Genomic DNA, 25,306 nt, shown 5'->3' with positions numbered 1-25,306 from the left:
CAGGAAAAAACGACAAAACGACTACAACGAGAGACATAAGGATCACAAAGACACACAAAATGACCACAGAGATGCGAAATGACAACAAGGAGACACAATGATACATGTTAATAGTATTTTATCCTCCATCTCTTTTGCCCACAGAAATATTCTATAATATAATCGATTGGACACAAAGGGACAATAATAATACATTTCTTTTGATTTACTTGAGTGCTGTGAATTTATAAAGTAAAAAAATAAAATAAAAACGGACTTTTTTATATTCTTTTCTTCATTGCACATATTTATACTGTTCTTATGTTGATATATATATACATTTTATTTAATGTTTTACTTTTTAAAACTCTAAAAGCAAGTTTTTTTGGTAGCAGAAGGCAAAGTAAGAATTCCATTGTACAGGACTGTATATATATGACAAATAAAGCAGTTGTGTCATGTTCAGGGATTCTACGCAACACCCCTTCAACCACGGATGTTATGCATTCATGTTTAAAAACAGTCGAGCCCTTCATCGTTTCTCTTGGTTTTATTTGAATTGTCTCCCCACTGGTGTGTTATCACCATCGCTGTGAAAGGTGCCTCTGAGTGGTTCATCCCCACGGCGTTGACGATCTTCGCGCTGCACTCGAAAGGGAAAGGAAACAGCTACTTCTCCATTCCTGGCGTCGTCCGTAGCGCTAACGAGTGTCTGAACCTTCGAGGCGAGCAGCGGCTTCTCTCCGGCTTCACACAGGGATCCTCGCCCGGCTCTTCGGACTCCCTCTCCCGCAGAGCACCGCTGTCCACCGCGAGCGCTTCGCTGTGAAAACCCCAGGCGCCAGATTTATCGAGCCCGACTGCACGAAGTTGATAGGCAAGCTAGCTAGCTAGCCACCTAGCTAAGTCTCAGCTAGCTTGCAGTGCTGGTCGGGGGGGGAGCAGCTTTTATTCTTTTGTTTTGTTTTTTATTTCCTTTGTAAAGTCAGTTTTTGGGAGGGGGCGTCGTTTTCTGCATCGTCCCACGACCCGCCGTGGCTGTTTCACCCGGGATTCTGAAGCGTATTTGCGGTGTGGTTCAGAGCGGTAAGCCGGTTGGTCGTCGCTAGCGTGCTTGATTTAGCCTGCTAGCTAATACCCTGCGTATTTAGCCTGGAAGCCAGTTCAAGGCCTCGGTCCAGCGCCACCAGCAGCTGCCACCGCCGCCACAGTGTTTGCGTCGCCCCGCAGTGAGAAGTGACAGGTGAGTGAGCACCAGACACTCGGTTATGCGCCGTCACAACACCGCTCCGTAGAGCTAGCTTCACTTAGCCCGCTTGCTAACTTGATATTACTCCGTCTGGAAAGGTTGAGGGAGGGGGGGAGGAGGGGGGTTGGGGGAATCCGCGAAATCACGCCGGAGGTCGCCATCTTTCACTGGATGCTTCTGCACGCCAGCTAATGAGACACGGCCGCTACTTTTCCACACCAGATCAACTTTACACGGTGTCATCCCGGTGTGTTCGCCGCCTCCATTTTATAGCTCGTTTATTACCGTCTTCCAGGCTGCACTTCGCCCGCAGGAAGCCCACACGCGGCCCTTGGCATGGGCATGGCATGTGTGAGCTGCAGCCTGGCTCGGCTGTGTCAGCTCCTAAAGGCGCCTGCATTGCGTCTTTAGTTGTAGTTGCAGAGTGCGAGTGGTAAAGTGGACCCAAACACGGGGCTGGAGCAGGTCTGGTTGGAGATAAACACTGGTGCCCCCCCCCTCCCACTGGGATACGCAAGATGCCTGGTGACCATCCTCCACCAGCGGAGGCTAGTCACCAAAAATAACCTCGTTGGCCCACTGTTGCCTTTTTCACCAGAGGGGTTGAATCTCTTATTTCCGAACCACAGATTGGCGTTTGCGTTGTAAATCACCTCTCGTGATAATGCAGGGTGGAAGGAAGGCGTGTGTCTCGGCCCAGGCCTTGTCTACATGTTATGATTCAGTGCATCTGTAGCGGAAATGTGCCCACACTGCGACCGGGTTCAGCCTTTTTTATGGGATGTGCCGGGTCCAACCGCATCGCAAACCTTGTCAGGACGCATGTGATGTTGCACAACCTTTACGGACGTTACTGTATTCTGTATACACTTACTATGCTGCAAGGTAGATGGTAGTCTTTACTCAAACAGCTTAGAATAACTGTGTGTTTGACCTTGACTAATATCAATAATTTAGATTGAATCCCACCAGTGAGGATTGTAACACACTCTGCACACGTGTTGGAGCCCATGAATATCATCCAGTTCTCTGCATGAACAACTGAGTCTGTCACAACTTCCATGTGAGGATATTCGCCTGTTCAGTTTAACAATGGCCCCCAAAGCCTTTTTAATACACTAGAACCACACCACACTAGACGGACACACAAACATATCAGTGAAATGGCGATTCCCAAACCGCATCACACACAGTTTTGGTGTGTGTGTGTTGTGTGTATCCCAGCTGCAGTTGTTGACGACACCAAAAATCTGTTAGACAATCACAGCAAACTGTGTTTCCCTGACGTGTTAGTAGTGTTTACATTAGGTGTGCTTTATTTACACTGGCTGCATGTTGATTTGATTCAAAATGCAATTTAGTTTATAATACACTGAAGATGCTGTTTGTGTACATGTAATATATTGGATTCGTTCACATATTCATGGTTGCTCACTTGACACCGAGCGCATAGTCTCTGCACCTAATAAAGCACATGTTGATCATGGACAAGTATATGAAAGTTACTGTAAACTGTTCAGTTTTAAGCATCACTTTTTAAGAGAATCTTGTTTAGATTCAAGCTGGAATTTGTTTCATAAAAAAATCCTCAACCGCATATATTAGAAATCAACCAGTGGAGATTCCCAGTCTTTCTTGTGGCTTCGTGGGGGCTCCCACTGGCCTGGCCTGCACAATTGTTGGGGAAACACTGGACACACAAAGTGTTATGATTTGCTGCGCTGGATGTAAACAGACCTTGTTTGTTGACAAGAAAACTCCACCAGGCTCCTTTTCAAGGGATATTACCTCCGCCTGGGAGGTAATGTTTTCACCCCTGTCGGTTGGGTTGTTTGTTTGTCAGCAGGATTACACAAAAACTAGTGCACAGATTTCCATGAAACCTGTTGGAAGGATGGGACATGGGCGAGGAAAGAGCCCTTTCTTTAACGTTGTGTGAGGGGGCTTTTTTTCCCCTTACATTGTCGTTGATCTCCTCAGAATAATTCATGGCTCTTGATGGAAAAAATCTGGATTAATTCTGGGACTTATTTCTTATGGGATTAAAACGTATACACTAAAAGTTTATGTTTTGAAGCAATAATTCACTTTTGAATTTAACCCCCCAACAAAGCAACAGCAACACTGTTTTTCTTTAATAAATATCTTTTGGCTGTTGCTCATTGGCACTGACAGTTGTATTTAGTTTCATGTGACACACAAATAAAGTTGTAATGGACTCAATGCCTGTCTGGAATTGGCTGTTAGTTTGACCTGTGCTGATGCTGGTTGCAGTTTTCTTACTGAAACTGTAAAAGTGACCTGCAGTTATTGAGCTGTGGCAAGTAAAGGCCAACAGTTGCCAGTTCACTCAAAGTTTACTAATATTGACCATGTTGCATGTCCCAATCGCACCGAATTCCACACTGCACGTCACCGGGCCCTTAACAATACACACGCAGAGTGTGAAGCCGAGAAGATGAACGGTTCTCGAGATTTGTGAGTCACAGACAAGACAGATTGCAGTAATTATTAGATAGATAGATTTATTGTAAACTGAATATTTGGTTGATTTGGGGCTTTTTGTTAAAAAAAACACCATTGAGGATGTCACATTGAACTTAGCATTCTTTTTTATGTCTCATAGACAAAACCACAGACAAATTTATTAAATACTTCTCTTCAGCCCGGTATTCTTATCATTAACTGTGCCATGGGGTGTGTACAGTTCAGATGGTGAACAGGTTTTAAGTGAACTGTTCAGAGACGTTTATCAAACAACAGCTGTTTTGATGACTGAGTAGAATTAATGGAGAGTTGTGTTTAACCCCAATAATCACAACTGCATCACACAAACACACACACATGCCGTGTATGGGAATCAGTATGTGGATCAGAGGTCACCAGCTTTACAGCCATGCCATTCTTTTTCTGCTTTGTATGCAAACACAGGGCCTCTGTCAGAGACAGGCACCCGATTGTTGTGCTTGCATTATCGCTGCTTTACAAACAGCCCCATCGGGACAGGAGAGAAGGTGTTGCCAGTGGTGTTTGGACTCAGTGGAGCATCTTCCTCCTTTCTTGCCTTCTAACGTGTGATGCTGAGGTCAGATGTAGTGGAAGTGATTAATCATTAGGATGTCTGGTGCTGAAACTGCAGCCTTAGAGATGAATAAGTGATGATGAAAACCTGATCCACGCACCAGTGCTGCAACATGTAGTCTCCATAGGTTCATAAACAGTCTAAGGCTTCATCCATACTACTACGTTTTCATTTGACACTTCATCAACCATGCTACAGATACGCCTGGCGGCCACGCTAGATGTTTTGCAGTTTTAAAGCTACTCAAACAGAAGTTTGGAAGCGCTGCTGGCCACATTTTAGTGAGAAAACTCTGGGCTGTGTTTCATATTCTGGACGGACAGAAAGGTTTTTTTTTTTTTTTGTAAACTATACATTAACACACACAATCATTTGCTGATTGGGTCTTTGCAACCGCGACAAAGCCTTCCTTGATTGGTCAGGCTCCTATCGGAAGAAAACCACTGTCATTAGCCTCGGCTACAAGTTTAGAACGCAACACAGATAATCAATTACAAGCTTTGCTGACCCTGTTGTCTTTGCGAACGGCTGTTGTGTTTACATGTGGAACAGACCAGCTGCCATTCGAGCAATCCGTGCACACTGGAACACGCATGCCACGTAATATCCGTTTTCAGTCGTGTTAGTATGGACGGGGATTCAAACTGATACGGAGCCAAAACACTCATGTGGACAAAGTAGTATCGAGTCTAAAGTTCAACATTTATTTATATTGATGCATGTTGGTCAACATATAAGCCATGGGCTCAGCTTTCCTTGTTGGAATTTATGTGCATCATTTTTTTTTCATGTCGCATAGATATCAGTTGCATTGTGTAATAGATGTGTAATAATTTATTCTTTTCCTGTTCCTCGTTTGAAACTTGTTTTAAACTCTGTAAAACCTGTCTGTCAAGAGATCAGTCCTATACACCAATGTCCCTCCTCTCTTTCCGTAGCTCACAGCTGTAGTGAGACCGATGTGTTGGCAGCAGTTGACAGTTAAAACAAAAGTTTTACTTTTAGTCACCAACTGCCACACTGCATCTGTAAAGGACTTTAAACCACGAAAAATCAATCAGAAGTATTTATCCCTGCGGTGAGAAACTTAGATTAATACCTGCCCGTGCTGCTAACATTTGTCTTTTGTGATTTTAGAGTAACAAAGTGATAAACACAAAATATTGTTACCTGTGTCAATTGTTTCATATTTCACGTGTGTTGCAGCTTTATACGTAGTTAAATTATATACATAAGAAGTCAGGATTTAACCAAAATGACACAGGACAACAGATGGTTAATAACATGTCTGTATGAGAGGATGAGCAGCTTTTCAATTACATATCTAAAATAAATTCACTACATGTCATTGTGTGTACAAACCAGCAATGAAAACAAGTCCCATTTGTTAGTAAAACAATATTTTTATTGATGGATGTTCTCCAGAGGTGTTTGTGTGCTTTGTTTGAAAGTTCAGCCATCTGTGGGACACTGTTCCTTTTCCACGTGCTACAACTGATATCGTGCCACAGTTCTGTGATAAACATTTGCTCTTGAATCTAACTTGTCCGCCCCCTCTGTCCCCCCTGTAGCTTACTTGGTGACGCAGAGACTTCTCCCTGAGGAGCCAAGAAGCAGACGGCTCATGACTTCTGACCAGGACACGAAAGTTGTAGCTGAACCACAGGTGCAGCAAGTGCAAGAGGCAAAAGAGAACTCCCATTTGGTGAGTCTTACACAAATCAGACACGTTTTTGTTTTTTGCGCTGAATGTCCAATGATCTTGATGTATTGACACGAGGATCCAGTCTCATGCATAATAGAAAAATGTAAAATGTGCCATATTGAATTTCAGGTGGCTGTTGGGCCTGGTTGAGGTAGGGGCTGTACTGATTGACATTCTAGTTTTGTCTGTTTTTAAGCTGTCTTGCCACAGCTCAAGATTTGATCCACTACCCTATCTCCTAGATAACAATTATTAACATTATTATGTTTTTAATGATGATATTATGTCCGGACTGGGTGTTCGCAGTCTCCAAGTCACAGCCTGCTTTTGAATGGAGTCGATTTCCCACACTGATTATGTATAATAGAGAAGTAAAGGAACAGAGAGGCAGCTCTTGTAACTAAATAAGCATGACCTGTTTTTATTTCTCTCTTTTCATGAGCCTGTAGTGGCCCTATTGATCTTAGACGTGACATTTTGTTCCTTGTTGGAGCATGAAAGCCAGGACTTAAAAACAGAGCGGTGCAGCAGCGCATCAGTTGATGATTGATTCCCATGGATGGGATGTGTCAACACGACATTACGCACTGTCTACCAAACAAGCTGGAGCTTAAACCGAGGCCTCGTCAAAAAGTGTCTGAAAAATAAGATGTTAGGTTACTATCATCAAACTAAGCCAGGGTGTGGGTGTGGTTGTTTGACGTCTCTTTCTTCCTGGTGTTCGCTTGGCCCTTTGTCTCGTTGTGCTTCTATTTCTCATTTGTTGGATGTGTGTGTGATTTTGTCTTAGTTGCTCGCTTTTCCTCACACTTGAATTGTCATTTTTAAAGTGGTTAATTCTGAGGCTGTAACTGATGATTATCATACTGTGAGAGCCCTTGTGTTGATGGGGATGTTTAGACATTTAAATAAGTTATTTGTTGATGCAATCAGCCTTTATTACAAAATGTGTCGCTTAACTTTATTAAAGTATTAGAAGTTTTAAATGATTAAATATATGGTGGCATAGGTGCGAACGGCTTATGATTGTTACAAGGAAGAGTGTGTCTGAAACTGCAAAAGGTCACCGTGGGTGTTAATCAGAGATTTGCCATAACTTAAACCCAAGTCGATAGTTTTCATCAACACAGAGGAAACATCCAGCAGAGTTGCTGTAACTCATGTTTGGGAAACTATTTTTAGAACGGTTGCATTCAGGACCCGTGTTCCCTCTGAGCCGATGTTTTACCGCTGCGCCGTCATCCATCAAGCAGACCAAACAATATCAGGTTGTAGTCATCAGTCATCGCTCCACCTTGACCTCAGAGGCGGAAGTGGTGTAAATGGGTCAACATAAGCAGTTTTAATAGAAAACAAGGTGCAGAGGAAGTGTCTGACGCGTACTTCCTGAGCAGCTAGACTAAATTAAGTTGTTAATTTTTAACAGGCTAAAATAATTCACTCAACACTTCAGTGTGGCGGAGACTTTTATTCAGACCTGTTTCGCTGACAGGTCCGTGCTTTACTGAACGCGCATGATTGCTGTATGAAGGGATGATTACCGTCTTTGTTGTATGACCTGGCTTCCCCCTATTTTCTAAGTCCGTAGAAGTCCAGGAGAGAAGATGTGGAAACACAATAGGAGTTCCCCCGGCGCGTGGGGGGGAGTGATGATGGTTCTAACGCGCGACAGACGCAAAAATGAAAAAGAAGAAACTAATATACTTAAAAGACGTAGTATTAGAGTATTAGATCGGTAAATACAGTCGATTTGTGCTCTTGCCGATGTCCAACCCATCATTTTGGGTATCTGAGGCATTTCCTAAGCTCGTATAAGTATGTGAACTTCTTTAAGCACAACCTCTGTCATAGACCTGTGTTTTTGTTCCGTTTCACAGGATGATGTAGTTGCTTTAAAATGATGGTTTTATCTATAGCACATATTCATTTGCAGGCTGTACAGCTTCTGGTTCGCCCAGGGTGCTACACAGCCCTGCAGGTTTGATTGACGCTAGCGCATGTGAGTTTTGCAAAGAATGTCAGGGCTAAATGTGGTCACCATGGTGGGATATTACACCATCTTTCAGCAAGACACTGGTGAATCCTGGTTGTGACGACTAAAGACCCGCCCCCCCTTGGATGTCCGGTGCAAAGAAAATACAATGAAGGTCGGTGGTGAATTATAGGGGCTGTCTAAGCCTCCCCAGCTTTGTTGTGCTGTCAGAACAGTGTTTCCACCACTGTCCTGCTTGTGTGTGTCTGGGTGGCAGCTTTTCTTGGCTGGTTGTGTCACAAGGTTCTTGGTTTGGATTAATAATCAGTTGTTCTTAAGCAATATTTGGCCCCAGCACTACAGCTTGTTCAGGTTCCAGGCTTCACTGCCTTAAATCATTCTTCCTCGGATCAGAGAGCATGCTTCTGTGTTTTTAGAGCAAAATCTTTCTTGGTCATACTGTTAAGTTTAATACTCTCAGACTGTGATTTGCCCCAGTGTGTGATTTGCCCCACACAACTGCTGCCTCAATATAGAGGAAACCCAGGGAATTGAATTGAGGGAGCGAACCAGTATGTGTCACTAAGCAAACTCAGGGAGGTGTCGTCATGTTTCCCTGGTGGGTTTCAATCAACCTCTTTAAATAGGAAAGAATGTGGAACTAAGGAAATGGGTAAGAAGTAAGTGGATGGCCTTCAGGCAAAGAAAAAGTTATTTTTCCTGAGAACTCTAAAATTAGGAAATGGAAACAGCCCACTGTCTTTTTCCGCTCTCATTTACGCATGCTCGAGATTGGAAAGAAGATTGGCAGCAAAAGGGAAGGGGAAATTCTCGTCCTTGATGGAGTCCAGTGGGGTAATGCCCTAGGCTGTAGGTCTCATTACAAGCTGGGATTAGTGGTGTGATAAGCGGTCCGGGACCCAAAATGCTGCCTCCGGGGTTGAATATGCACAGTTCAGGATGTCAAGGTTCTTGAGCAAAGTCAGTTTCCGTTATTAAAAAGTCATAAAAGACACGAGTTCAGTCCAGGTTATCTTTGTAATCGCTCATTTTATGTTTATAGAAGAGTCACATGCAGCTGCCAGTGGACCTCACAGGGAACAGCGGCCAAAATCATGAACAAGAGGAAATGTATGAAAACTGTAAAATGAACAGTTTTGGACGCCGGGAAGTGACTTTGACAGTTAAGTTATTTCCTCAGAATTTAGATAAAAGAAACCATTGATGAGGCTCCAAGCTCATGTCAGCAGTATTTAACTTGGGGAGAATTAATTAAAATATCACTTAAACAATAAAAATAGGACTTGTGAAATAAGAAAATAGATTTATGTTTTTTTTTTTTAATAATCCTAGTCATGTGTCATGAGCAAGATAATTCAGATGAATAGAAATCTAATTCTTTCATCTAAGTAATCGAAATGTAGTTTAGATCCAAATCAAACTGGTGCCATAATAACACAAGCCATGTGGTTCTAACACACACACACACACACACACACACACACACACACACACACACACACACACACACACACACACACACACACACACACACACACAGAGAGACAGAATGATACACCATATGCTTTGCACATATGTGTTAGAAACAGACCAGAAATTGAACATGACCTATTTATAATCCCTGCATGTAAACTCGCATCAGTTATGGACTAAGACTGGAAAGAGATAATGAAAAACATTATACATAGTAATATTATTTTATATTTTCCCCGCGGTATTTTAACCGACATCCGCTCTGATCATAACTAACAAACAAAATTCCAGTGTGTTCACATAATGCCAAGTTTTCACATCCCCCTCGTTTTTAATGCTGCCTGCAAAGTGGTGATTAGTCAGGTCAGGCTCAATATTAGTGTTTGAATACGTCACAAACATTAAACATTTGTTCACAGGAAAGTTAAAAACATTAAGGTGAGGGTTGGCGATTGTGTAGAGCAGCAGGAGGCAAGATATATTTATGTATAATTTCCACCGTGGAAAGAAAATCCTCCCTGAAACTTGAAGAATATTAGTTCCCTTTAATCAGGAAAAGCTCCTGAACCTCATCGTCTTTCCAAGTTGACGTCAGCGTCCTCTGTGTTTGGCTCCTCCCTTCGTCCAGATATTTGTATTCTTCCAGTTTCCTGCCCGAAACCTCTTTACTGTATTTTCACATGGACATTTCCCTGACATTTTAACAGGGGGTTGGCAGGAAAGCTCAAGAAAATGCGTTGAGCAATTAACTCACACATTTGCATTCTCACATACAGCCCCTCCGGATAATTTCAGTAAAATGTCCGGACTTCAGTGCATGTCTGAAAGCGGCTATAGGGAAAAATTGAATTGGAAATATTTAACTGCCTTGAATCTGAAATGCTCATGTCGTATTAAAACAGCTGCGTAGTGACTTGTGCTCGGGATGAAGCATGCTACAGCAGCTGAGATGCATTTGACTCCTGAATGCTCAGCACTCATCTAGCCCATTGTCTCCTGCAGCTCTGTAGCTGTCAGAGAGGGATGATGAGCCTCAGGTCTGCAGACAGATGGATACGTCCAAATTCAGCTGTTTTGCTTTCTCCCCTGAAGGACTCCGCTGTCCCAGACCTTATATCCGCGGCTGCAAGCTCGCCTTCATCCGAGATGCGCAGCAATAAAACCAGTGCTGCACCGGCTGCCCTCCGGTGACACTAACAATAACTTGTCTCTGTCCACCGTTCATGATGAATCACATCCTCTCGTCTCCTCCCAAAATACACCCTCAATCAGGGAGGCAGCTAACCTTTTCCTCCTTTGTGAAGGAAGGGAACATTTTAAAATTTTGAAAGGTCAAGCGGTGCCCACAACGTTCACATCCGGTGATGTCAGCAGCAGTTTCTATGGCAGCCAGTCGGGCTGGAGTGGGAGTTTTACTCTAGTGCAGGGCTGGATTATTAGCACAGGTGGGGGCGTGTGTCTGTCTGGCCAAACGCATCCCAAATTATCTTTAGCGCAGCGTTTGTGAAATACGACCCAGGAAACGCAGTTTTTTTTATGGCTATCTTGTACCAAGTCGGGCTTACCTCTCTTTCGTCACTCCTTCAATATCTTTCTTTCTTCTTTTGTTTCTATTGCTGATTTTTTGCAGCTTCTTGAATAAGAACCAGGTTTTCCCAGCCTTTCTTCTAGCAGAATAATCTATTAAAACCAAGGCTCATGAGGGTCGATTTAATTTGAGTGATGCCTCAGGGTTGATTTAGCGCGTGGATCGCCGGAGCAGGCTTTGTTTGAGCTCAGGTGTGCAACTCAACACTCCCTCCTCAGCTCCAGTATTTCACTGGAGAATGACTCACTGCAACAGCGACAAAGCAAAAGCAGAGAATTATGTTTAACAGCAGCAAGAGAGCCAGTCAGCGTTTGCAACGTCAGCCCAGCCCACCCAGGCAAACGGAGCCTCAGTGCTGATATCAGATTTGTTGAATCAACCGAGCCGCTTGGATCTAAGGGGCCAGACAGAGCGTGGCTGTGATTTGACGGGGGGTGATTTAAAGAGGTGTGCTGGGGGCTGCTTCACTTGAAGGAGCCCGGTTATGGCTTAAGGCGTACAATGCTGGTCTGGAGTCTTCCTCTGTCTGCCTGCGAAGATACTTACACTCAGTTTATGAGTGTGAATCATGGATTGGATGCAGTGGAGTCTTATACCACCAGCGGCAGGAAGCGCCTGGCCCGTTTTGCCTCAGGACTTAAATGAAACGCTGGCTCTCACCACGGCTCTGGGTTACAGTCTGTTAGCCTGTGAGACATGCATGCTGAACTGCTGCTTTGATTCTGTGAGTATGCCCAGCAGGTGGCCAGGGTGACTAGGCCTGGTCCCCGTCAGATTGTACCGGTATCTTAGTTCCTGTCAGATTTTGTTGGGCTGAGGAAGCAGTAATATAATTGATCGTGTGATTGTCTGTCAAAGGATTTCTCAAGCCAGGAATAAGGAAATTCCCATTCAGTCTGGATTCAGTGTGTGTTCCTCAGTCACTTGGAACAGTGCTCAGTTGTATTCAGTAACTTTATTTACTTGTACAAAGGCTCAGTGAAATATTTGACAATTTGTTCAAGAGAAGGGAAAATATTTTATTTTAAACTTTCAGTTTTGTTTTCCCGGTGATTGAACGTCACCTGGTCTCCTGCATCATCTGCCCACATTAAGGGGGGGGGGGGAGGAGTGAGTATGGATTTCCTGTATAGATTTATTTCATACTCGATGGTTATGTTACATCAGTTCTAATGTTGTTTTGTCTTTACTGCAAATGGATTCATATTTTATGTGTCCTAATTTTTGTATGAATATGTTGAGTATTTTTGATGTGAAGTAATAATAAACAGTCTTTACTGCAGGGACACTACAGCTGTATTAAAAAAACTCAATATATTCAAATTAGCAGTTCACATCTCTTTAAATTCATTTAATCACAGATATAGATACATATATATTTATATTGAATGAAGACAGTGTGTAAATCATTAATAAGGGAACAAAAAGCAAACATGGGAAGGTGTGTTTGATTTGGACGGTAAAAACAAGCATGCAGCAAATAGCGCTGGACACAGCTATAGAATGCAGGTTTGGAGCAAAACACCAAGTTATATATGCGTTCTTTTTTTATGACGGGTGTAAAAAGATATGTTCCAATGAGTTGATGAGTATTTATCTTCTTTTTCACTGTAACCTCCTTTTGAAGAACAGGTACACATTGGCTTAAATTGACATCTGACTGACCTACTTCTGTGATCTCTTCACAGGAATCCGCCAAGGTTTCAGACCTCAACCCCAATGCGAAAGCATGGGCCAACCACATGTTTAGCCTGGACCCAAGCGGGAGTGCCGACACCACAACTGCTGCCCTGCAGCCATGGAAGGAAGGCTGCGATAGTTTGGCTGACCCCGGCCCAGAAGGTCAGCCAATAATTCGGGATACAAAATGTAATGACCTCATCTATTTCTATTAAATTTTATTTATATAGTACCAGCAACATATATTATCTCAAGGCCCTTTACATAGTAAGTTCGAGACCTTACAGTATTATAGAGAACCCCAGCAGTGTGTCGTTAACGTGCTGGGAGCACACACACTGACAACATAACATAAGGGATAGTCTCCATCTTGTCCTAGGTTCTAAAAACATTTTACAATGCTCGCATCTATTTTCAATCGTAAATGTGAGTAAAGCAGGTTCTTTGGAGTCGTATTGGTTTGAGAGGAAAGGGCGAGGTTGAAGTGTTAGTTTAAAAACACTGAAGTGAATCAAAGTGGAAGTTAGAAGTGAACAATTAATTTGTCCTTTTGACTCCAACAATGAGCAGAATAGATGAGTCATTTGAAGTTGTGGGGTCAGATGGAGTTGAGCTACTGAAGGGAGTAAAGTAAAAGCAGCCAATCTTCTGCTCATCTGCCAACCTATACCCCAAATTATATATATATATATATATATATATATATATATATATATATATATATATATATAAATATATATATATATATATGTTATGTGTGATACTCTATTAGCAAAATAACAGCTACGCCCAAACCCTAATTCGAGTTTGCCTTTGTCTATTCTTGTCACTGGCTCGTCATGCCAAGACACCTCTTTAATCATTCATGCTCAATTTAGTATGAGCTATGAATATTCCGACTGCAGTCACTGTTCCCTCGGCACAAATGACCATAATCACTCACTCTAATGTGCCCGGCCAAGTATAGCCAATGCAGAGGCAACCAGGATGTGGCGGCGAAACAGAAATTATTGATTAGTCTGCATTTGACTCTGATTGACGTTCTGGCCTATTTCGTCTTCTCTGTCTGCGTAGACATTTGTGGAAAATTTATTGCAGAAGTTTGGTGACGCAGCATAGTCGGGCCATTCATGCAGAGGCCTGTTTCACCCCCACAGACTCACTATGACTTCAGGGAATGAAACTCCTGCTGAGTATTATTTGTTCCTTTTGAGCAAATAAAGATCTATCGGTGAGAAGGGTGTTTACTGCTCAGCACCAAGAAGGACTCATGGATTTAATTCAGGACATTCACTCTACGTTTGAGCCATTGAATTTCTTTTTACATTTTTTGCTGTAAAGAGAATTTGCGATGGGCCGGCTCACCTTAATCGGCACTAAGAGAGAAGTAGACGATCTGTTCGTGTACTTTAACTTAAAGAGCAACCAGACCTTTATTGGAAACTGCCTTTGTTCACAAACACTTTGCAAGCAACATTTATCATTTTTCATTGAGACATCTCCATGTTTTCATTTGCTGTTGGTAGTGTTGCCTGCGTCACTTCCTTCATTTCCTCTTTTCTTTAATTCAACGTAAAGTGTGTTGTGCTGCACTACTTCTGTCAGCTCAACAAACTTGGTCATGTCGCACTATGTCACCACTTACAGATGTTTCACATTAAAAGCCTTCAAGTGACTTACAAATTGTTATTCCATACTTTTGCAGTAGCCTTTAATTGTGAAACATTTGCAAGAATTATTGAAATTTCAGGGATGAAGGCTTAATCGTCCAAAAAAATCATTTTATGGCAATTATATTTTTCATATAACATATTGAGGGTTATAACACTACTTGGATTTTGTTGTTATAGAGTTAGTTATGCGGAGGTGTTCTCAATTCATCACTGCAGCCATTGTAGTAAAGGTCACAAGTGTTTTTACCCAACCTTTGTTTGTGCTGAACATGCCCTGCCTAGATTGTTACTTAACTCTATTAAAATTTATTTATTATTTTTTATCTGTTTTATTTGTATGTGTCGTAGACTAGAAAAGATGCCATCTTTGTAGACAAAGTAGAAAAAGGGGGACGAGCTTGTGATGTCAGTTGCTTTAGATACGCGTCCGGCATTAATTTTCTAATGTACAGGTTTATCTTTCATTATTAAGCTGCTTTCAGACATGCACTGGATTCCCGTACGATCTCTTCTGGCTTTGCTGTATGTGAAAACACAAATGTCCCAGTGAGGCCATGTGAGAGAATAGAGCAGTGGTCGTGTTGATGGCGTTTCGAACACGGGACAGACGTAAAAAAACAGAGATCTTTCCACAGCAGAATTTATACGTCACCTGAATGTTCTGGAGATTTTCCTGCTGCGTTCTTCATATCTGAAAAGAAAATGGGAAAATGTTCTCTGGAGTCCATGTCTGACAGCTGCTTTAGAGACGAATCTCAAACACGAGGCACTTAAATAATTATTATACTTCCTCTTGTTGATTGTCACAGGCTATGAGGCCAGTGAAGACAAGGCTTACAAGGAGCCACTACTAACCGGCCCAGATGAGCCTCCACCGGTACCAGTAATGCTGGCTGAGCCGGCCCCCGCGGCCACCGTCACCCTGGAGTGCGCCGAGCCTGCCTATACAGAATACTCGGAGCCCGGACAGCCTGGGCACACAGGTGGGCTGGTTAGTGACTGGTTGCTTGTAGGAGCAGGCTATGGGCGGGTTACAGATCAGTGGGGGGGGGGTTGTACAATGTGTGTACTAAAATGTCTGTTATAGTTTAGTCTCTGCAGCGACCAGTAGATAAGTTGTTTGGGCTCTAAAGATGTAACATAAACCATTTTTTCTCTTGTTCTACTTCTCCACGTCAGTAAATGTTTCGTTTCTCACCACCTCTGCTCTTTTCCGCCCACATCCTGCTTTTGTTGTCGTTTTGTTTTACTCATCCTTACATCTCATTGGTCTTGAAACTGTTCTGCTCCCAGGCTCAGAGATTACCCGTATTGCTCTTTAATTTACGGAGGTATTTCCTGTATGTGTGTCAGCAGGCAGTGATCCCCAGCCTGAGAATCCCCAGGAGGGCTTGAGGGAGCACCTGAAGAAGACCCTGGAGTTCTGTCTTTCCCGGTGAGTTTACCGTAGTAATTTAACTTTATCATTATATTCCATTTTATATCTCAATGAGCCTCTGGTGGAATTTTTGACGTGAAAATGTATAAATTTACAGAAAGCTTTGAGCTAATAGATTTTTGCTAGACAACCAGAACTCATGAATTCATAGTTGGGTCCTCTAAAGTATAGACTCCATTGTGTCAAGTCATGTTGTCATGCGTCATCGTGCATTGTTATTGGTGCTTTGGATGGAATCATATTTTTTATTTTTAAAAGAGAGACACGAGATATAAGGGAAAATATTCTACTGAACCTCACATTGGCCAACCTTTCAGCCTCATATTTCTGTGGTGTCTCGGCCGCTGTTTCACACTTGTTAATGGAGGAAAGCACTTAAATTGAGCCACAGTAAGAAAAATGGCTGCTCCTTAGTGATCATTAAAGGAAGACAAGACGAGACCAGAAAAGAAAGGCTCCCGAGGATGACTCTGGAGAAACCCCTCTGCTTCCTGAAATATTATTGATCCTGGTTTGAACAGCATGATGCTTTCGTTTCTGTCATCATCATATCTGTCGTCCTAAATTTCAATCGATTGTGTCTTAAAGCCTTAAAGGTGACTTGCAGAAACCTGCAGTAATTATTACGATTAATAAATTACTTACTAATTAAGACAGTTATATGTATGTATTGTCAGCACTGTTTTCATGTTTCTCTCTGTGGGCGTCTTGGCGTGGCTGCTGGTTTTGGGAGGAATCAAGGCCTCACAAAATACTTTTTCCTTCCTCCTGTTTATGTAATGTAATGTAATCTGGAGAAAGTGAAATGAGCTCTGTGGCTGTTTAGAAAACCACTCGGCAGTTGCACAAGTAAAGCAGCCGAGTGTGCAACAGCTGTGAACAAGAGATGGTTCAAGAGTTGCACTTGTGGCCAGAAGGGCACCGCTTCACATTCTCAAATCTGTCCTCTTCACGTATCGTGAAACAAAGCAGCTCGATGTTTATTGGGTCGACGGTGAGGTTTGATGTGACGTCTCTCGGGTGAGGGAAGGTGTGACTCAAACACACTCAGCGTTACCCGTCTAAATACAAGTAAAATGTCGTCACCACATGGTAACAACGGGACATTTCACTGTCTGAGCCGCGCCCTGAAAGTGTCACTAACCTTTGCTGCCTCTCTTCTTTGTCTCCCAGGGAGAATCTGGCCAGTGACATGTACCTCATCTCCCAGATGGACAGCGACCAGTACGTGCCAATTGTGACGGTGGCCAACCTGGACCATGTCAAGAAGCTCAGCACAGATGTCGAGCTGATCGTCGACATTTTACGATGTGAGTTAAACGTCGATTTAAGAGCCAATCAAAACTGACTCGGTGACGTCGTGTATTTTTTGTTTGCTGCCAACATTCATTAGTGTCTGTGATTTCATTAGTGCAGCAGGACTTTGAAGGTGGCTGCTTTATCTGCTGAAGAGACAAACTGGCCGGAATTTTTTTCAGCATTGTGATTGAGGATGATTTCCCAGGAGAGGTTGTTGAAGTGCATCCAGCAGAGCCTCGACCGCTGTTCAATAATTTATATACATACCTAATTTACCACCTAAAGGAATCCTCTCTGCCTGGAAGCTACACTTTTAGTTCATGGCTCTTTGCTCTCAAGATTTTGTAAATTAATATTAAGGGGGCTTTCACTCCTTCCTTGTTTGTTTTGGACTGTCTGACTTTTCAGTTTAGTCTGGACCAATATCAGGTGTGAAAGGTTCCTTAGACAAAGACCTGGACCAAACCTTAGTCCGACCAAAAGAGTCGGTCTCTGTTCAGTTCGTTTGCAGGGTGAAAACGTCCTTTGATGAAATGCTGCAAACAAATTCATTGGCGCTGGTGTTTGGCCTCATGTATTAGTAATTCATGTTTACACTCAACAGTTTTCAGTGTGATAGACTGCATAAGGTGAAACATCCAGTAAATTTGATTACTTTAAATCCCAATCTGCGAATGCTTCTCTCAGGTTTTACCATCTAAAACTCATTCATCTGTTTTCCTCCAGCTCTGCCACTGGTCCAGGTGGATGAGAAGGGGGAGAAGGTGCGGCCCAATCAGAACCGCTGCATCGTGATCCTCAGAGAGGTTCCAGAGATCACGCCCATCGAGGTCAGTGAACGTGCTTTATTCTCACCGTGGCAACGAGCTAATCATTGACCCTTGTTGTTCTCCCGGCAGCATGAGTCAGCAAAGACATGGAGTGTGATCGTTGTAGGGTTCGGCTCTGATCACACGCTGCATACAGGCAAATCTCACGTGCATTGAAGGCACGAACATATCTCATATAAACATCTAATATGTGTGATTAATAGTTTCACGTCATGGTCACGTTCACATTTCTTTGTTGGCCTTTTATTCACAGTCTTGGTAGTTCTGTGCTTTAAAGACAAATACTAAATTCTGAAGTTTACATATTAGGTTAAAATACAGTTCTTCTGTTACTGTAACTTTTTATAAGTAAAGATTGCGTCATCCAGAGATGCAGTTAAATCAAAGAGAAGTTATTTTGTGTGAGAGAGCTGCATTGGTGCCACTTACATGCGGCCTGGTGTATGGTAAAAACGGTTGGTTGTCAGTGTGTGAACAGTAATACACACTTGATTCTGTGACCTCCTTTGACCTGCTGTTTTGTGCTGCAGGAGGTCGAGGCTCTTTTTAAAGGGGACAACTTACCCAAGTTCATCAACTGTGAATTTGCCTACAACGACAACTGGTTCATCACCTTTGAATCAGAAGCAGATGCACAGCAGGTAACAAGTGAAAAATGTACATTTAATGTTATCACTCCTTTTTTGTTTATCTTATTTGGGTTCTTACAAAAACCTTTGCATGTTGACCATGTGCTGTTGGTGATACTCACAGAGTCATCTCGTACTCTGATGTTCCTGATTACATTTAAACCAAATTGTTGCCTAATGTTGTGTCGTCCACTTTGCTTTTGGATAAAGGCATATCAGTATCTGCGGGAGGAGGTGAAGACCTTCCAAGGGAAGCCGATTAAGGTAGGCTGCATGGTCAAATGCACACAGACTGAGTACCACCTGACACATATACAAATTAAGCCTTACACCAAGACCAGCAACACAACATCGCTGCTTTCAGACATGCTCTGAACTCTGGGCCTCAGTATGTAATGGATGCAAATGATGATGTTTCTGGCTGGCATTCATTTCATGCCCTGTTGCGCAGGCGAGGATCAAGGCGAAGGCAATCGCTATCAACACTTTCATGCCAAAGAACGGTTACCGGCCGGTGGAGGTGAACCCGTATGCCCAGCAGCGCTACACGTCCTACTACATCCCGCCGGTTTACAGCCCCCAGCAGCAATTCCCTTTATACAGCCTCATCACGCCACAGGCCTGGTCGGCCACACACAGCTTCATCGACCCCACGCTGGTGAGTCTCAAACATCGTCTGCTGTCGAGTGGCACATTAAAAACAGTTTGTTTCTTTAATTCAGTAATTCAGTTTGTTCTTAAATTAAAACACCTAATATTTAAGTTATTTCCTGCTACAAAATTTCAAAATAACACATGTATAAAGCATTAGGTGTTAGGATTCCTAATAATGCTGCTACTTAATCTGTTTTCTCTTTACCAGGTCGCCCCATTTCACAACAACCAGTTCATCAACGGATTTACGACATCACACAGTTTCAAACCAGCGACGTCCCCCCTCACTGTCAGACACTACTCGCTCAGGAACAGGTTTGTGTCTCTGTCTTCTCAGATAAAGATTCAGAAGAAAACATTGTCCAGAGTTCATGTTGTTTCCTAAAAGCAGCTTCTTGCTGGTTTATGCTGCGTCATTCTTCTCATCATCTTCACTTGAACGTGTTTGTTTCCCTGCAGGAATCACAGTAAACCTCACTTGAGGCCGACCATCCCGACAGCGGACCGCAGCACAGGGCTTCTGGACAGCCCGGCCCTCTTTCCCAGCTTCCCCAGCGACAGGCTCAATGGTGTGCGCAGCAGCCCGCCGACACGACTCCCCGCCAGCCAGCCCAGAACTAGGTTACCCTCCACTGCGGCCTTCCCCCGTAGGGACACCGTCGGCACAGGGCGAGTAACTGAGCCCACAACCACAGACTACTCCCTGGGCATAGGTCGAGGAAGGTACGTCATTTTTTTCAGTGGATAAGAACCACGAGGTACCACTTAACAGTGCTATCGCACAATAATAGTACTATGGGTCCGAGAAGTTTTTAAAATGTTCCTTTAATGATCCTTTATAGATCTTTCTATAGTAAAAACCACAATAGTTAGAACATTTAATCTTTTTGCAGCAGAAAACAAAGGTCTCATCACGTTGTACATGTTTCTTTACGTGAGGTGTAAATGTTCTGGTAATGTGTGAGAGTGGTGAGGAGAAAAATGTTTATATCTCTAAAACAAACTTATGGAGAGTTAAGAAATGGCGTGTACTGTTTTAAGTTCTCATAAACTCCAGAGTAGTGTGGACAGCGGTGAGACAAGTGACAACTCTCACCATGTGGTGAATGTGGTGTGGAACCAGTATTTACTTTGTGCGGGGTAAAGTCATTGATTCACTGAGGGGATGTTTGTAAATTGAGATGTTCTCTTTCTTAAAGGAAAAATGTTTCTGCTTCTAGGAAAAAGAGGGATGAAAAGTTTACAGTAAGTATTACTTTTTGTGTCTTTGTCTTTATATTGTAGCTGTATATTAGTTATTCTCTTAAATCTATTTGTCCTTGGTGTGAATTTAATTTGTAGTTTTAGTTAAACTTATCCTGTAATGTCATTATTCACAGTATTTTGTTTCCAGTTAACCCTGTGAGTTCAAAGCACTTTCATCACTGTTGCTCGTAGTTTGGCTTCGTTTGTGTCGCAAAGTCGTTTCTGTCCTTTTGACTCCGTGTTTGCTGCCGTCATGCAGAGAGTGACGCCCCAGTCGCCACCGCCTCCTCCCAAACCCCCGTCTCCGAGCTTCGAGCTGGGCCTCTCCAGCTTCCCTCCCCTGCCCGGAGCAGCCGGCCAGCTCAAGACAGACGACGTGTTCGACAACCGACTGGCCAGCAGCGTGGTTGTCGGAACTGCCAAGGAACGGGTACGGACTGATTTTAACCTCGAGCTCTGCACGATGGGTCTGGTGTTAGGTTCTCATCCGCTTTAATTCCACAAACAAACCTTCCTTAAATAATTTGACATTACAGTGTGTTTATCTGCTTATCAACAGACACGTTTACATGGACACCACAACCTGCTTTATAATCACTATTTAATCTCCTCTGTGTCTGTGCAGAATGTAAGTGCGGAGTCCGCTCCTGGAGTCGCTCTCTCCCCAGCGGGCAACAAAGAGCCACTTCGGTCCCCCACCTCCCCGATGCCTACAAACTTCCAGCCCTCGCCGACCACCCCGACCCCGGCCTCAGCCCCGGCACTGACCCCGGCTGCTGGCCCACCGCACAGTCCTGCTCCCTCCCTCCCAGCAGCGTAAGTGTCCAAGAACCTCATTTAAGAAGCCATTTTTTTTTGAAAAGTGTGTTTGTGCTGCTGCTGAAGTCATCGCTCATAGTTAGACAACCTAGATCACTAAGTTTTAGCAAGTTAATTGTATGTTTTGTGTGTGCGTGTGCGTGGCACCTCCCAGCACTGAGTTCTCAAGGCATTTTTTTTATATTTTCCAGCTTTAGCTAAAAGGTGAAGTTACACTTTGAATGCCAAACGTCAGGTCTTTTGGCAATAGTTTTTTTCTTCAGTAAAATACTAATTATTTCCTGGTTCCGATTTGGACAACCTGACAACTGTACCATGACTACTGCTGGGATAACCAAGCTCGTCTTTGGCCTGTGTTGTCTCACATCTCTATTATCTAGATTGTTGGTGCGACCCCAGCGTAAAAGGGTTTCACACTCCGACAGGTACTTTATAAGAGGTCTAATAGTTCCAGGATGTCTGTCTGATATATTTCACTGATGATTTCAATGACCATGCTTCCTGTTTATCGTTTTAGGGAGGTGAAGGTGACGGAGGTGAAGCCAAAGGAGGTGCAGTTGTCCGTGGAGCGAGTTCCTGGCACTCTGTCCACTGCAAGCAAATCAGTGCAAGTCAACGGCGCTGCCACAGTCAGTATTGATTTCTCCTTTTCCCTTTTCACCTAAGTCTCCTCACCAGACCCTGTTTTTAATGCTTATCCCCCCTCAGACATCTCAATCACAGACAAATCGATCCCAGCGTGAATAAAAGTGGGTAAATTAATCGTGCCTTAATTCTGCACCGTCTCGTATTGATTTTGATTACAGACGATTCAATTTCTCACACTTCCTGGGTGGAAAAAAACGTTTGCTTCTTAAAACGCACACAGGTATCAGGCTGAAAGGATGTTAATGCAACAACTGTAAGGAAAGTTTTAAATCTGTGTTGCACTTACCTCCCTCCGCCCGTCAGAGTGAAGAAAAACGACTTCTGTGTCAGTTCTGGTTAGATTCCACTCGGCTGGGTATTTCTTATATATTTTATATGTATTTATTTATTTATTTAACAAGATAGATTTAATAAAATAAATAAGACTGGCTGTTGTTTTTCTGCATCGCGATGGAAGTCGAGGTGGAAACGTAAACATACAACACAAACTTACATTAACAGGTCCGAAGAAGGAAATTCATTGATTTATAAAAGCGATGCAGTCAGTGGACGAGCAGAATATTTAAAGGCTGTGTCGTTGTTGTTCCCTGCCAGGAGCTGAGGAAGCCCTCCTACGCTGAGATCTGCCAGCGGGTGAAGGACGCCCCGACATTACAGCAACCACCGACCCCCAAGGAAGCCAAGCCACCCTGCGCTGTCCCTGCAGGCGAGGAGAGGAAGTGCCCGGACGCCTCGGCCAATGCAGGGGACACCAAGTTCAGAGAGACACACCCTCCCTCCTCCAAAACCGGCTCTGCGGCCATCACCCCGGGCAGACCCCCGAGGGAGGGCAGGAGGCCGGCTGGGCGGTGGGCCTCCCCGCCCCCACACCCAGGGAAAACCCCAAGCAAAGATTCCCACCACACCCCGCCCAAGTCTCCGCAGTAGGAAGACTCCCTGCCCCTCCCAAGTCGACCCCCTCCCCACTATGCTCCACTGATGCGTTTAAAAAAAGGAAATATAAGTCAGGGCTACTCAATACTTATATCCCAGAATCACCAGTCACAAACAAGCGTAGAGGACGCCTTCTTTTCTTGATCAGGGCTTGCAGACAAAAAGCACTTTACTGTGCATGTAGAGCACCGTTTCATTCTTTTTATTCTATTTATTTGCTTCTTTTATTTCACTTTTATTTCTCCTTCTCTCTGTTTGCATTACGTAGTTGTGTCAGTCTGCAAGTTGGCACAGACAACACTGAAACGTATTCATTCTGTCCAGACGGCCTTGTGGAATTAAAGTAGTCTTCTGTGTGAAGCAGCAGGGCATTGGCGGAAGCCACCCTAGTGGACGATGGGAAAAAGTGCGCACAACAGACTCCACCTTGTTTGGCTCTCAAAGCGACGGGCTTGTTTGCATTTTGAGTGGCACTGTTGTGCAACGTTATGTAGCTTAATTATGGGTCATTATTAGTGGACGTGTTTTTTAATACATAATCACATTCATATGCAACTTAACATCTAATTCTCATCACAAGACTCTGGATTCTTCGGTTTACATCACCTCTGGGTTGTTTTTTCCAGATTCATTTACACCAGATGACTTTTCTTTTTCACACGTTGAGTTGTGTTCGCAGACTGTCGGTACAGTTCCTGCTGTTAATCGTCGCTGGCTGTCGCCTCAGCTGTTTCTTCCACTGATTGTTTTGTCTGTACAGAATCGCCTCCCTCTGCTGTTTGCTTGTCTTTACTCTTTGCTAACACTGCTGACAGCCTCATTATGTCGCAGAGCTCGTTGATGCGTTACCAGTGTCGGTTTTAGCGTCGGGCAGGAAGAGCGTTTTGGATACCACTAACAAACATTTCGCTAAAGACAAATTAGGAATCGAGGGCCAAAATTGATTATGGGGGTTTTACCCGGTGTTCTTAGAATGTGTGAAGAAATTTAACAAGTCAGGGGAAGCTCAGTTTTCTTGGCATTTCCCTTTTTGGGAAAAGGTTTCACATCCTATCGAAACCTGTGGAATCTAACTATCAGCAGGCACATATGAAAGACGCAGGGCAGGTTTAGGGCCGACAAACCTTGGTTTCAGTTCTCGTCTGAAGCGGTTTGGAAATTACCACTCGCCATCATTCAGGCACTCGTCAGTGAGGAGCGTAGGGTTGAGTTCTTGGTACAGAGTGGTGACAGTGGCACGTTTCTACTTCTTTCTCCGACTTATGGTGCTAGATGTCGACTCCTGGAATCTGTTAGTACAACTCATCTCATACTATATATAGAAATACTTGATTTACATCTGCAGAAATTAATTTGCACTGTGTTTGTGTTTTCTCAAGAAAATGTATTAGATTTTCCTACCTGAAGCAAAAAAAAAAAAAAAAATTTAAAAAAAGGGAATTGATCCTGAACGTCGAGGAATACAACGAGATGCAAATTCAGTTTTCCAGGAGCAAATTAGCTGACGGACCCTGCAACACGATCTCTGAAGATGAACGGCTGAAGCCTTTTTGTTTGTCTCACTCTGCCTTGTGGCTTCCTGGACACACCGTGGTGCGGGACGGACGGTTCTGCAGCATCGGTTTTGTCCGGCTTGTTTTATTTCCGACGGCTCGTCACTGAAGTTATTACAGATATTTTTGTTTATGTTTCCCTGAAGGATGCGTTGCTAGTGTAGGCACGAGTTGGTTTGGCGTTTTGGCCTCTGGTTTTATGTCGGTGAGGATTTTCATTGCAAGGGTGCTTTGGTGAAAACGGAAAGTGAGACGAGAGGATTTTTAGGAAAAAGGTAAATGAAGAGTGGGGTCTTTTTTTGAGGGGGGGCTTAGTTTGACATGTTGGAGTGTGAAATATTTGGTCGGGGCTCGTGTTTAAAAATGTAATGATTTTGGACGACAGGAATCAGGCGGGTTTACAGCAGGAATGTGAGGGGGGGACATCTGACACTGTCTTGTAAGGTCCGTCCCTGGAGGGATGATGTGCAGCTTCTCCTTTTTCCTCAGTGTTGAGTCTTAACCACTCGGGTTGTTTTCTTCTTGCTCCCGTTTGTCTGAAGACGCGTTCTCATCAGTTTCTTCTAATTTGAGTTTTTCACATGTTGATTTGTCCCGAGTTTAAAACAGTTTCTTGTAAACAAAAAAGAAAAAAAAGCAACGTTGGGAAAGTCTTACCGAAGCACACGGTCTCTTCTTGCTACTTGGGTCCTGTCTTCTCGAATAAATTGCAGCCGACAGGAGTAAAATTGAAAGCACAGAGTAAAGGAAAACGACCTTTGACATCCTTTTACTCACCGTGAGCCTGAGGTTCAGGATGGAGATGTAAACACTGTCAACCAGAGTCGGGCTTGTGA

The 25,306-nt window shown here is 43.5% G+C and overlaps 1 protein-coding gene across 8 annotated transcripts; it reads left to right on the top strand.

Moving 5' to 3' along the window:
- The first annotated feature begins 611 nt into the window (after window positions 1–611).
- Window positions 612–25,301, top strand: larp4b (La ribonucleoprotein 4B). Of its 8 annotated transcripts, none has more exons than XM_035170362.2 (17): window positions 612–1,222; window positions 5,882–6,015; window positions 12,758–12,938; window positions 15,232–15,405; window positions 15,776–15,857; window positions 17,034–17,170; window positions 17,886–17,989; window positions 18,520–18,630; window positions 18,829–18,882; window positions 19,070–19,276; window positions 19,481–19,587; window positions 19,732–19,995; window positions 20,472–20,517; window positions 20,777–20,947; window positions 21,143–21,333; window positions 21,854–21,965; window positions 22,579–25,301. In XM_035170362.2, the coding sequence occupies exons 2-17, from the start codon at window positions 5,935–5,937 to the stop codon at window positions 22,909–22,911; spliced, it is 2,355 nt and encodes a 784-aa protein (XP_035026253.2). In that variant the 5' UTR covers window positions 612–1,222; window positions 5,882–5,934; the 3' UTR covers window positions 22,912–25,301. The 8 variants fall into 8 exon arrangements, with proteins under 8 accessions (XP_035026253.2, XP_035026255.2, XP_035026254.2 ...); XM_035170364.2 differs by having other exon boundaries at window positions 613–1,222; window positions 12,758–12,911; window positions 15,779–15,857; window positions 20,493–20,517; XM_035170363.2 differs by having other exon boundaries at window positions 613–1,222; window positions 12,758–12,911; window positions 15,779–15,857.
- The last annotated feature ends 5 nt before the right edge of the window (window positions 25,302–25,306 follow it).

The sequence above is a fragment of the Hippoglossus stenolepis genome, chromosome 11 (genome assembly GCF_022539355.2).
Source record: "Hippoglossus stenolepis isolate QCI-W04-F060 chromosome 11, HSTE1.2, whole genome shotgun sequence".
Classification (NCBI taxonomy): domain Eukaryota; kingdom Metazoa; phylum Chordata; class Actinopteri; order Pleuronectiformes; family Pleuronectidae; genus Hippoglossus; species Hippoglossus stenolepis.
The sequence above is the reverse complement of the archived record's forward strand: the minus strand, read 5'-3'. Positions and strand labels throughout refer to the sequence as shown.

Excerpts from the sequence above, each read along its gene's own strand:
- larp4b (XM_035170357.2), top strand. The coding sequence starts at position 11,638 with ATGGATTGGATGCAGTGGAGTCTTATACCACCAGCGGCAGGAAGCGCC. Across the intron at positions 17,171-17,885 it reads GATCGTCGACATTTTACGAT|CTCTGCCACTGGTCCAGGTG; the intron begins GTGAGTTAAACG and ends GTTTTCCTCCAG. Across the intron at positions 20,518-20,776 it reads AGAGGGATGAAAAGTTTACA|AGAGTGACGCCCCAGTCGCC; the intron begins GTAAGTATTACT and ends GCCGTCATGCAG.